Source organism: Poromitra crassiceps, assembly GCF_964638095.1.
Source record: "Poromitra crassiceps genome assembly, chromosome: 13".
NCBI lineage: Eukaryota > Metazoa > Chordata > Actinopteri > Beryciformes > Melamphaidae > Poromitra > Poromitra crassiceps.
This window is the reverse complement of record NC_139644.1, coordinates 863,092-877,087: the sequence shown is the minus strand read 5'-3', so window position 1 is coordinate 877,087 and position 13,996 is coordinate 863,092. Positions and strand designations below refer to the sequence as shown.

The 13,996-nt window shown below is 44.5% G+C and overlaps 1 protein-coding gene across 1 annotated transcript in view; it reads left to right on the top strand.

Annotated features, from left to right (window-relative positions):
• LOC310788182 (4-aminobutyrate aminotransferase, mitochondrial-like) overlaps window positions 1–13,996 on the top strand; it is a 106,319-nt gene that overhangs the window by 45,138 nt on the left and 47,185 nt on the right. Inside the window, exons 5-6 of the mRNA XM_083649707.1 lie at window positions 3,277–3,394; window positions 12,052–12,101. Coding sequence (XP_083505833.1) covers window positions 3,277–3,394; window positions 12,052–12,101 — 168 coding nt within the window. The remainder of the gene's footprint in view (window positions 1–3,276; window positions 3,395–12,051; window positions 12,102–13,996) is intronic.

Below are 13,996 nucleotides of genomic sequence, written 5' to 3'. Positions count from 1 at the left end.
TGCATGGCCACAAACACTCATGCTGACGGTGGCCGGTGAAATTTGTCCTCTGCATTTGACCCATCCTGGCTTGTCCTTTCCTCCGGGGGGCAGGCCAGGAGCAGTGGTCGCTTTCTCGTACAGCGCCCGGGGACCAACTTCGGATGTTGTCGTCACTGGTCGGATGACGATGACGATCTGATCTTCTGCATGTTTTTAATGGGGGGGTTATGTACGGAGGAACCCCCTGGGGGGAGCACGGGGAGAACATGCAAACTCCACACAGACAGAAAGGCCCTTACGACGAGATACCCCACCTGGGCAGTGGGCACTGAAGATATGGGGGGGAACACAACCACAGCGCCCACAGTGTCCCAGGCGAGAATCGAACTCAGGACCTTCTGACTGTGAGGCGACAGCTCTACCACTGAGCTTGCTTGCGATTTCGCGTGAGCATAAATGGCCTTTCATGTACGCATAGGGAACAGAAAGGCATCTACATTCTAGTTTGACTATCGGGAATATGAATATGGCAAATAGGTGAATCTCCCAAAATGTGAAATGTCTGAAATAAGGTCTGACTGTGGTTAACAAAGGTTTATGAAACTGAGACCTTTGTGTTCAGCAAGATAATCTTCACAATATGAGGACCACTTTTATGACTTTTGAAGCATTTTCTGAAAATCACGATTTTCATTTGTTGGTATTATGACACTTTATACTATGGGTACATAGTATACATAGTACCCATGTGTCTGTCTGCACTCTACCCCAGAGATACTTTCCCCCTGAGGATCATAAATGGCCTCTAATCTAATCAGCCCTGCAGCCCTCTCTATGTGAGCTTTCTGTACATGTAGCATAGTAGGGGCATGGCTCTGCATGTAGAGGCAGATTGAAGTTGCTATTATATTAAGTCAGTGAACTAGTTAAAATCAGCCCTGGGGGGTTAATAGCGTGTTCCACATACAGCATTATGGTCATCTGCTATAGTGGAACTTTGCTGCCTCCAGGTTTGTGTTCAATTAGCCATCTACTTATGATCTAAGCTTAACCGAGGGCATCAGCCCGTTCAGTCATGCTCCAAGTCTTTGCAAATCAGAGTAGTCACAGTGAAGTTCATTTAACAGAAGGCTACTATCAAAGTAACAAAAAATGGAACTATATGACTGAATGAATTTTTCCATGACAAGCTGCTGCTATCTGCTAACTTGCACCATGTATGTTATAGAATTTCTATGTTCTCTATGTTTTATGGTTTGCTGATTGTGCACAATACGTAACATACTGTATGTGCTGTGAAAAGAAGCCACATTTCCACTAAGGTGGACAATAAAGTAAATCAAATCAAACCAAGCATTGACTTCCTGCAGTGAAACCAACAATTTTATATTGAAGCTGATAGCTGACGTTTTGTGCTGTATTTTGTTTCCCCGAAGAAAAAAGTAGGGCGTGCACATCCACTTGAAGGAGGTCAGGTGCAGGACAAAAGGCAAATAAACTTAGAAAATAAATAGAGTCCGCACACTGAAATTTGTCAGCTCCCAGGTCAGTTTATTTAACGTTTCGACCCAACGGTCTTCATCAGATCATCTGACCTGGGAGCTGACAAATTTCAGTGTGCGGACTCTATTTATTTTCTAAGTATTTTGTTTCCCCCCATAGTTTTTTCTCCTGTCAGAATTTAACAATATTAATAAATAAAATGGGGGCGGCTGAGGCTCAGGAGGTAGAGCAGGTCGTCCACTAATCAGAAGGTCGGTGGTTCGATCCCCGGCTCCTCCAGTCCACATGTCGATGTGTCCTTGGGCAAGACACTGAACCCCAAATTGCTCCCGATGGCTGTGCCAGCACCCTGCATGGCAGCTGGCCGCCTTCGGTGTGTGAATGGGTGAATGTAGGCATATTGTAAAGCGCTTTGGATAAAAGCGCTATATAAATGCAGTCCATTTACCATTTAAAATGTGGAAATAAAATAAAATTTTACAGTAAAAGGACGATATTGGCCTACCTGTACCTGTTGTTTGTAGGAAGTAAAGGAGAACTTTGGACCAAATGTTTCATGTGGTTTTACAGAATGGATTCCCGCGCCTGTAATGGTTAAAAAGGCTGGACACTAATAATGATAATATTCTGCTCAGGCCTAATGTACTTTATACCCAGTATGACTCTTTGCCGCTCCAGAATGAGGCTCCTCCCCCTTAGGGCTGTCACAATAACTGCAATATTGCAACCCCGCGGTGGATAGTAAGCAACCACCACAACCATGCTACCGTATGTTCATTGTTGTTGTTTTACACTTCAATGCATGTGTATCACTGGCACCAGAATAGGGGGAACGACAAGACTTTGTCCCCCACTTTCAGATGTTATGGTAATAAAGTGAAAACGTCGAACTGTTACTGTGCATTCCCACCGGCCAGATTTTCAGATATCTGCGCAACAAGATAACATACAAAGTCACTGCAAACACGTGTATGTTAAATCCTGAAGCATTTGCCAAGAAACTGGTACGACTGATGTCGATTTGCTCTACTTGCACATTATGTCATCTGACGTATATCGCATGATACGCCGCACTAACACCTGAAACACACCAGACGCTGAATAGCCGCTAAGCATCTGGAAGTGCAGACAGTTTCCTTTCGGCGCCGTTGTCAACAGATTAGACCGTTCAGACTGGCCGTGACCCAGTTTTGGTGTCTGGTCTATTTTTTGTGTTTTTGGGCCGCGAGTGATTGTGTGCAGCAGGCAGGAAGTCAGTACAAGTTGTGACCGGCGTGGAGCAAAACAGAGTGCATCTGTTGTGAACGGCCAACACACACACACACACACACACACACACACACACACACACACACACACACACACACACACACACACACACACACACAAGGCTCCTGCTCACTTTATGCTGGGCAGTGCTTTCGGAGCTGGTGTGTTGCACCGTGAATCACCACAAGCCAAGCTCCTCCCACTCCATTCTGTAGTTCATTATACTGCTGCTCCAGAGCCAAGCTCCTCCCACTCCAAATCATAGATTTACCGCATTTTTTTCTCTCAATATGAAGATTTAGGCTGATACCGATAACCAATATTAACTTTGCTGTTATTTTGCTCATCGGACCAATACCATAAAAAACAGACAAACATCAACCAATACTGATATTGGACATAGTGATTGTGATGATACATCTCAAGGGGTTAATCCTAATAAGATTTTTAAATTCAATGAATGAAATTGTGTGCTATTCCCAGGGTAGATTAGGTAATAAGTCCAGCTGTCTCCTCTGTCAGAACGTGGGCGCTGTGCACTTCTTCTGCAACTATGAACAGAGCAGAGGGAACTACCTGGTGGACGTGGACGGCAACCGCATGCTGGATGTCTACACTCAGATCTCCTCCATCCCCATTGGTGAGTGCCAAAAGATCCTCATATCAATTATATGAAAGCATAGACAAGATTACAATGAAAATAATTTCATTTTCAGTTATGTGTGCGAAAAATGTACACGCTTACTATGTATGTATGAAGCATAATACTCAAAATAATTACATCAGAATGAAAATAAGTCACTGTATTCAAATATGTTGTCTGTAAGTTAATTGTATGGCAATTAACTTTCCACACCCACTAGCCAAAAAGAGGGTTTGGCAATTCACTTTCCACATCCACTAGCCAAAAAGAGGGTATGGCAATTAACTTTCCACACCCACTAGCCAAAAAGAGGGTATGGCAATTAACTTTCCACACCCACTAGCCAAAAAGAGGGTATGGCAATTCACTTTCCACACCCACTAGCCAGAAAGAGGGTATGGCAATTCACTTTCCACACCCACTAGCCAAAAAGAGGGTATGGCAATTCACTTTCCACACCCACTAGCCAAAAAGAGGGTATGGCAATTCACTTTCCACACCCACTAGCCAAAAAGAGGGTATGGCAATTCACTTTCCACACCCACTAGCCAAAAAGAGGGTATGGCAATTCACTTTCCACACCCACTAGCCAAAAAGAGGGTAGGGGAGGCCGAAGAGGCAGACGAGGCTGAAGAGGCAGACGAGGCTGAAGCAGGCAGGCGAGGGAGCAGGCAGAGTGCAATGCGCTCAATTTCTAGTTCCATTAGGAACATGTTGTACACGTCTCTGTGACTGTATCTGGCCCCATCATATAATGTTACAAAGTGCCATCTGCTGAGAACAGTCTTCTATGTCTTATTCATGCTCTGTCTGGACATAGAGGACAGCTGTGTGTGTGTGTGTGTGTGTGTGTGTGTGTGTGTGTGTGTGTGTGTGTGTGTGTGTGTGTGTGTGTGTGTGGTTTCCTGATAGGCAAATTGTGTCATTTTATGATTAAGATGAGATTATTTGATTTAGGTTTTGCATATAGAGATCCCTCCCCTGAGAAAATATGAATGGTGGTGAATGATATGATGCAATACTTTTTTTATCCTGTTTGCATTGTGCCATGAGGTACACATTGGGCCCTATCTTCCCAGTGGCCTTAGACGCAAAAACTGGCATTAAATGCAAAAGAACGCGCCTTGCACCTGCCCCTGGAACATAGCAACATGGTTGTAGGCCCCGAAATGCGCTTTACGCCGAAGAGGTGTGGCGCAGTGCCAGAATAGGCCAGAATGGGCGTTTCGGCCTTAAATAAGGGCCTAACGATATCTTCCCCCTGGCGTTAATTTAGCGCTTAGCGCTTTTCAAAACCAGGCCTTATTCAGTGCGCCCGTTATATTAGGCTACTGTGCGTAATTGCGCGGAGCTCTCCTCTGCCATCTCACACTCTCTCCCCCTCTCTCTCTCTCTCACTCCCTCTCTCTCGCGCGTCAGACAGGCACAAAGACCAATGGAAAAAAGTTGTTATATCGTAGTTTTGAGCCCCTGTCATTCAGAGGCTGTTCTCTCCCCCTCTCTCTCTCTCTCTCTCTCTCACTCCCTCTCTCTCTCGCGCAGCACAAAGAACGATGGAAAAAAGCTGTTCTCTCCCCCCCTCTCTCTCTCTCACTCCCTCAAATCTCCCAGCATGCATTGAGGCTAATACATTTCGAGAAGAAATATCAACCAAATCAGCCTAAATTGCCTAAAGTGGTAGATAGAAATAATGTTTCTGTTCACACAACATGCAATTCTCGAACATTTCAATATTGGCCAAAATAAAACATAGAAATCCAAACACAACCCTATGTGAAACATATGTCATCCTGGGGGTATACTGTATATATGCCTTGCAGATATAATGTGATTTAGATGAGAGACAGCCGTAACACGGTTCTACTGTGATGTCGCTCTGCTCCAATAAGACTTGGCTTACTTCACATTTACTTTTACAATAAAAACACATTTATGCAATGTCTTTACATAATGTAGGCTATATTTATGTGCATCATCTGCAGCACTGGAGAAGAAAAGCTAGCGAGAGAAAACGATATTCTAATCTGGACAAACTTTCACCAATCTAATCTCATCATGACATAGGCCACATAGGGATAGGCTATATTTTTTTAGCCAATGCATTTAGAACATTCTTTTGACTTTGATATTGCTATAGTATAGCGTATTTACATGCTTGCAGTATTTAAACTGCAGTTAGATAGGGTTGAGAAGCATAATAGTATGGAATAATATATTGGAGACAGAAAGAGAGGGGGGGAGCTCAGAGCGCTTGGCTTTTCTGACGGGACTGGATCGCTCCGTGGAATTGGAGCTTAAAAGGTAAGCTTGTGATTCGTTTACTGCACTTCTCCAATGAGCAGATTGTGCATAATTTTACGTTTAAAAGGCGTGGTTATAATGCTTAAGGCCGCCTGTAGCGCCGACACCAAAATATCGAGTGGGCCGGTCCACGCGCACTAATCTGCGCTGCGCCGGGCGCTGGCCGCTGACTATAGGCCGATGCAACGATAGAGACCAATATGTTTGTCAATTTAAAAGATAACTTTGCAAGTCAAGAAAGTGGCAGTTTGTGGTAAAACTGTTGCACTATAAGTTATAATTCAGACAGACGACACATAACCAGTGGCGTAAATAACGTCATATCTTTCTCTCCCACCAGGCCATGTTGGTGTTGGTGTGTGTGTGTGTGTGTGTGTGTGTGTGTGTGTGTGTGTGTGTGTGTAAATAAAGTCATATATTTCTCTCCCACCAGGCCATGTTGGTGTTGGTGTGACGTATATTGTGCAAGATGAGAGATGTAGTTGATCGAGCGGTTTCATACAAAACTAAATGTTACGTCACAGTTTTACGACAAAATGCGGCTTTCTTGACATACAAAGTTATCTTTTAAATTGAGGAAAAATCACACGTATACTTCATGGCACAATTCAAACGGGATCAAAAAATCATTGTCTTTTGCCGTTCACCACCATTCATATTTGTTTAGACGCTGGTTTGTATGCTTAGGCAGGAAGTGACAGTGGGCTATTAGAGTTCATTTTGATCTTGTGATGTGTTGGTGGAATGGTTCAGATGTTTAGAGCAAGCTGAACTGGCTGAACGTATCCAGCTGGACGTTTCTCAGTTAAAACAGTGGTCTTCAAGGGACATCTCTGATGTTTAGGTTCTCTGTGGCATTCAGTTCATTCAGCCTGGTTAAACCATCCTGATCACGTGACCTCACATCCTGTTTGGCTCTCAGTGATTTCAGTCGGCGGGAGTACTTGCCTTAACTTTTCTTCCCACTTGCTTTGCAAAGAAAGTCTTTGTGGTTTGTATTCAAGCAAATGTTTTGACTATTTGGACGACATACTGGAGCCACAGCTCTGCTCTCCCATGCCTTGTCTCCTTGTGTTGTCTTCCTTGGCACATGAGGGGACATGCTTTCAGTGGTACAACTTTCAAACTGCAAAGTTATTGGTTGCAATTGAAGGTGTTTAAAAAACAAAAACAAAACAGACAATACACTGGCAGGTAATGATGTCACAGCAGTTGTGGTATCAACTGGTCTTTAAACAGAATTCCGAGTCAGGCTTGTCCGAGACCAAGTTAAGAACAAGACCGAGGAAGCGCGAGACGAGACCGAGACCATCAAAATGTGGTCTTGAGTCCATGTGGTCAACACTACGTTCTGTCGTTTAGTCAAACATTCTCCAGCGGCTCTGGAGTGTTCTACAGAGACGCTTCTCACAGAAAGCCTTTATTTATACCTGACCCACTGTCTGGAGAGGTGACCCCATTCTGTAATTATGAAGTGTACTTACTAAAGAGCATACTGAGTGTATGAACCTGCCAGGACAACAATTTCATTTCTTTAACACACAGGTTTTCACGGTGGGAGGCAGGCCTCCCCAGCAGAGGCTCAGTGAACATTCGTTCTCAAAAGGAGATTTCGTAGAAGCTAAACATAACCCTAGAATAGCCTAAATGTATGTCATTTGGTTACAGAGACACATTCTTGGGGAATTTTACAGTTTTTCCCACTTTCCCAGTCAGAAACTAATGATTGATTGATTTTATTTATGGAAATAGCAGACAAAAATCCAAGGGATAGACATGTAAAAAGTGCAAAACACTTATTTCCGACATGGTCCCTTCCCTTCATGCCTTCAGACAGGCCTTTTGATGTATTTGGTGTAGTTTGAAGCAGGCACAGCTGCAGCATTTCATTTTTGGAGGCCAAACTAAGGCTTGCTGGGCCTGTTGCAGGCCTGTTGTGGGCCTGCTGTAGGCCTGTTGTAGGCCTGCTGTAGGCCTGTTGTAGGACTGCTGTAGGCCTGTTGTAGGCCTGTTGTAGGCCTGTTGTAGGCCTGTTGTAGGCCTGCTGTAGGCCTGCTGTAGGCCTGTTGTAGGCCTGCTGTAGGCCTGTTGTAGGCCTGTTGTAGGCCTGCTGTAGGTCTGCTGTAGGCCTGTTGTAGGCCTGCTGTAGGCCTGTTGTAGGCCTGCTGTAGGCCTGTTGTAGGCCTGCTGTAGGCCTGTTGTAGGCCTGCTGTAGGCCTGTTGTAGGCCTGCTGTAGGCCTGTTGTGGGCCTGCTGTAGGCCTGCTGTAGGCCTGCTGTGGGCCTGCTGTGGGCCTGCTGTAGGCCTGTTGTAGGCCTGTTGTAGGCCTGTTGTAGGCCTGTTGTAGGCCTGTTGTAGGCCTGTTGTAGGCCTGCTGTATCCACAGACCCCACCTTCGCTCGCCGCCACACGATTTTGTTCGCACAAAAGTGGGATTACAAAATATGCATGGCTGGTACAATTTCAAATCAGCCAGACACTTTGGCTGACAACAGGCTCATCAACGCTTTCTCATGCCGACCTAGCCTTGTTTTTGTTGTAAAAACCATGAAAAAAACTAACTTTCTCAAGCTTTTTTTAAATGTCAAAATCATTAAACCGGAAGTGAAACTGCTGCTAGCTGCTGCTCCGTTAACAGAGATCTACCGGTGGATACGTTCGCGCATGGGAACAAGGCAACAGACTGAGACCCCCTACACACCGAACGTGATCAACTCGCATGTACTCGCACTCGCCCTGTCAAGCCCCCCCCTGCTGCTGCAGCTTGGTTGGCTGCCTTGCTGTATTTCCGTCTTCAATTGGTCTATTTAGATTTTGGCCCATCCTCTTGTCGTCATGCTTTGCAAGGTGGTGAGCGACTCATGGCAGCGAGAGAAGGAGTCAAGTCAAGTCAACTTTATTTATAGAGCACATTTACCACCAGTAGCCGACCAAAGTGCTTCACAGATAAAAACAATAAAAGTATAGAAACAACAAGTACAAAATACACTGCTACCAAGCAAAGTGCAATACAAAGTGCAACAAATACAATAGATAAAATAAACCAAAATAACAGCAGTTTGGTTGCCAGGAGGCAGGTTCAACTCAGGTCGAAAGCCAGGGAGAAAAGGTGCATCTCGAGCAGGGATTTAAAAGCCACGAGGCTCTGGGCTGAGCTAATATGGAGGGGCAGGCTGTTCCAGAGCCTATAGTGAAGGTTCTGTCCCCTCTGGTCTTGAGCCTGGTCCTGGGCACCTCCAGCAGCAGCTTGGCTCTGGATGGGGTATGGTGGTGCAGGAGCTCAGCGAGGTACAGCCCGTTTAGTGCTTTAAAAACATTCAACAGTCATTTAAAATCAATGAAGAAACGGACGGGGAGCCAGTGGAGTTTTGGGGCCATTTCGAAATCGACCAATTGAAGACGGAAATACAGCAAGGCAGCCAACCACGCTGTAGCAGCGGGGCAGGACTGACTGGGCGATCGCCCACATCACTTGGCGGTGTGTAGGGCCCGTCATTCATTTGTTCAAATGTGTGTGACGCTACAGGTGGGCGGGGCCTAGGATCCCACAAACATAGAATCAAACACCTCCTTTGGATGAGCAGCTTTCACTCAAAGCTTTTGTCAGGCTGCTCATTGGATGAGCAGTTTTTAACCCACGTGTGTTTGAAAAAACAATGCTTGTGATTGGGTGGGCTCTCTGGTGCTTGAGGACCAGAGGCTGAGAGATGAGCCAGCCCCCCTCCTGCCCCCGCTGGGCATCACTGCTTCACACGTGGAGCCAAAGTCGAGCTGCTGAGAGCCAAAAAGATGTAGAAATAGACAGAAAAAACTAACCAAAATAATATGGTGTACAAAAAATGTCTTTAGTTTTAGTTTTTGTCATTTTGGGTCAAATGTGTCAACAACACAACAAGCATGACGAGGCATTGGGTCATATGTTTATTCAGACTGGGATGTCCACATGACTGAGAGTCAACTGCCTTCACAAAGAGCTGCGTTTGTATTGGAATACCTATTGTGCCACTGACAAATAATAAACAATAAAAGCTAAACTGAAACAAGCAAACTTACTGTGGAAACTAACTGAAACAAGCAAACCCACTGTGGAAACTAACTGAAACAAGCAAACCCACTGTGGAAACTAACTGAAACAAGCAAACCCACTGTGGAAACTAACTGAAACTAAACTGAATTGAAAACAAAATCCAATATTTTCTCATAGCATGATTCAAGGATTTTGTTGTTGTATCTCATCTGAAACAGCACCTCATGTTATATGAGACAAAGAAAAGTAAGCAAATTATAGCATTCTTGAACCTGCAAATGTTTGATATTTTACTTGATAAATGCCTGAAATTATGATAATTGATTATGAAATTAATTTCCCGTTGCCACCAATCGATTGATGAATAAACTAACCATTATAACACTGCTATTATGCAGTTGTAGACCCACTATCAATTATTAAAAATATTGGGATGTTTAGCCATATACTGTATCATATGGTTCTCAAACCTTTCCATATCAAGGACCCCTAAACTGACATCAAGTAGACCACGGACCCCCATCTGATAAGATTTTTGCTTTTAGCTGTTGTATTAAAGAAAGTATATGAACCCCATGACCAAAACAGTCATACATTGTTTTTACTTATGGATGGAATTTTAGTGAAAATAAATGTTTTCCTTTTTGCTGGGGAACCCCCTGAAGGACCCCTGGGGGTCACTGGACCCCACTTTGAGAACCACTGTCTTATTAAATGCAAATCAAATCCTTCAGTTCCTGTTGAGTCTGGAAGAAACAGGTTGGAACACTGGACAAGCCATGGGTTTCATTGAGGTTGGTGCACTCTGCTGGTGGCACGAGGAATAGCACTGCAGTGCTTTATGTAAGCTGGCTATGTAAGCTTTAGGTAATGCATCTTATTATCCCCTATATGAGCACGAACCAATGCAATACAATACAAACCAATACAATACAATACAATACAATACAAACCAATACAATACAATACAATAGAATACAATAGATTGGCCTCGCCTGCCTATTGGCATGCAGCGCACAACTTTGCATCACTGCATTGATGTCACAATGTCTATGACATCATCAGTCATGTCATAAGATGATTTTGGTCAACTAGGATTCCTAGGCTCACACGCTGCCACACCTAAATGGACTGGAAATTGGAAACCCTAATTAATGTTTTGGTACACCGGTGTTTATCCTGCCTTTGAGACACAAAATGGCTGCCGTGAAAAAGGGTCTATTCAATGGAAAGAAATTGCATCAAATTTCCACATTCTTTAGGATCGATTTGTACAATCTCTACAACCCAGCTTGCACAGGGTATCTGAAAAAGCCCATTTAATGGACATGGACAATGGACAGGCATTTGGGTGGGTGGTCTGGTTAGGTTTAGGCATGGGGACTGTTAGGGTTAGGCGTTGGACCCCTGGGTGCTTAGGGTTAGGGTCTCTGGCTTAGGGTTAGGGAGTATGTTTGGGGAGGAAATGTTAGCTTATAATAGTGAGCGACCGTTATTCAATTCTTCCTCATTCTTGCAGCATGTTTTAATTAAAACATCACTGTGTATTAAGTTGAATTGCATCCATGCACTGTGCACTCTTCCATCACATGCAGCTGAAATTATATTTTTAGATGGGGATCATAGGGACTACATTATTCAATATTTATTTTTCTATTCTTTTTTGTGTGTGTGATGGAATTCCATGTGAAGAATCAATTCATTTGTTATGGTACTGTAAATACAGCCTATCCAAATATTTTCCCATTTATTCCCACTAATTCCCATGAAAAGTTAAAAACAATCTGAAATGGGTTCTTATCTCATATGGTCAAGGTTGCGTAGGGCCCAACTTCACTCCCAAAGCAATAGGTTGAATTCTGCTTTTAAATATTCACAAAGTCACAAAATCCTAACAGGAGTGTCCATAATAAAGCTTTCTTTTTGATACCATACCCCAATGGTTCTCAAACTTTTTCATGTCAAGGACCCTAAACCGACACAAATTAGACCACAGACCCCAATCTGATAAGATGTTGTCCCAGGGTCCATCTGATAACATGATTTCTTTCTTTTAGATGTTTTATTACAGAAAGTGCATCAAATACATCACCAAACAGTCATGCATTCTGTCATTGTGTTACTTATGGATGGAATTATAGTGAAAATAAATTATTCTCCTTTTGGCTGGGGACCCTCTAGAACCCCCTCAAGGACCCCTGGGGGTCCCTGGACCCCACTTTGAGAACCACTGTCATAGCATAACTGTCCTTCCTTTTTCCTTCAAGCTTCTTGACTGATCCAAATGCCCCCGCTCCCTCCCTCCCTCCCTCTCTCTCTCTCTCAGGCTATAACCACCCTGCCCTCCTGAAGCTGATGGCCAATCCCAACAACCTGGTAGGTCCTCCAGCTGAGAGAAGAGACTTTTACAGCAGACTCAATAGCCGCTTTCACACACAGATCGTGCAATATTGCAGTTCAGAAGGCCTGCAAAGCCGGCAGCCTCGCCACAGAAATTGCTTTCACACACAGCCAAGCAGCACCGCCACATTCCCGTCCTGGGGTGTGCTTTCAGGTGACAGCCACCGCTCCCGGATTGAAAGGCGAGCGGAGGCATTTCCACCCAGCTCCTCCTAGCCCAAATTAATATTTTCATAGGTTAGTGTAGCCTAGGCTACTGTATGATGAACGAATTCATTCAACAACCAAACATCGCCGATGTGCCAACGTGCTGCGGTCGTTAAGGATCAAAGTGATAAAACATGAAAGTGTTGTCCCATGCAGCATGGTAACAAGGCTTTCAATATTCATCTGATTGACTTTATGGATCACAGATGCACCATCATGTAGCCTATTAGGTACAAGCCTAACGGCGGGTTCACACACACGCCTAGAGCGACGCTTTAAGCAACGCCTAAGCAACGCATAAAATTTAGGCGTCCTTGTTAACAGAAGAGAGCGTTCACACATACCGCTGCCACGCTGCGCTGAAGCCACGCTCGCGCTGCACCTACGCTGCGCTGCATTTATCGTTTAGGCGTCTGTTCTATTTTTCAGCGTCTAGGCGCGCTGAACTGTCAAGCTGGCTGTTGTTTCTGATTCTGACGGACTTGGGCCATATTTTCTACCGAGTTTGCCCAAAAGGGAGGGTGGAGCGCGAATTAACGAGTGCATAGTAGGAGAGCTGTCCTTCATGTGTTCCTCTATTAACGTCTTTTCTGTCAGATGTATATATATCCCCCCCCCGTCTCAATGCATGTATCACTCATGGTGTTGATGACTCATAGTCACATGATTACCCGAGGGAAAATAACAATTACAGCCGGCCAGGAAATAGACAGACATCGTCACTTGCACATTACAATAGAAAAGAGGACTCACCCATGCTATAAATCAGATCTGAAAAGTGCAAAAAAAACCGCTGCTCATGTGATCAGCGTAGCGCAGAGCGGGGCTTCAGTGTGGCGTCCTGTGTGAACGCAAATAGGCGCCTAGCGTGCATGAAGCGATGCCTATATGCGTAGGCGTAGCTTAAAGCGTAGCTTTAAGCGTCGCTCTAGGCGTATGTGTAAACTAGCCGTAATTCTTATCTTTTGGTTCCAGTTTTTTATAAAGCAAATTATTCCCATGAAGTAGCCTAATTAGTGTCCGTTCTGAAAGACGACGCCCGCATATCAAACAGCTGCAGTCTGCATAACGTTCGTCGGGGGAATAGTATAGGCTATAAATGCACATGACTACTATAACGTTAGTAGTTTTTGTAAGGGAACGCACAACTGGCTAGCTAGACAGATTGCAGTTCTGTGGCTGGTTTCCAGAGGGAATATCCTCAGACCAACTCGCCACGTCCTCTGAAGCTTATTATTATATCCGTAAATTTTACCTACTAATGTCAACATCGTTATAAAGCCTAATATACTTACTAGGCACGGAACATTCCTCCTGGCGCCCCTGCAGTCATGATTGTATAGGCTACTTTTTTTTACTTTCACTTATGCGTTTCTTGCTGCATGAGGTGGTTTCCCCTGTATTTTTTTTATGAATGAGCCGACCATTCACACCGTTCCGTGTTGCCGCTCCTATGCTTTCAGGTGGAGGCGTGTTGAAGGGTAATCCGGCGCTGTGACTAGGTCCACTGGCGGAACGAAAGGCGTAACACAATTACACGGATCCCATTTTCCGTGCATTTTACGGCTTTCAAGGCCGGTGTGAAAGTGGCTATCGATGCAGTAGTCTCGGCTCCCAGACGAGTGGATAGAGAGTGAGAACGGAGTTTGATGATTCGGTGGAGG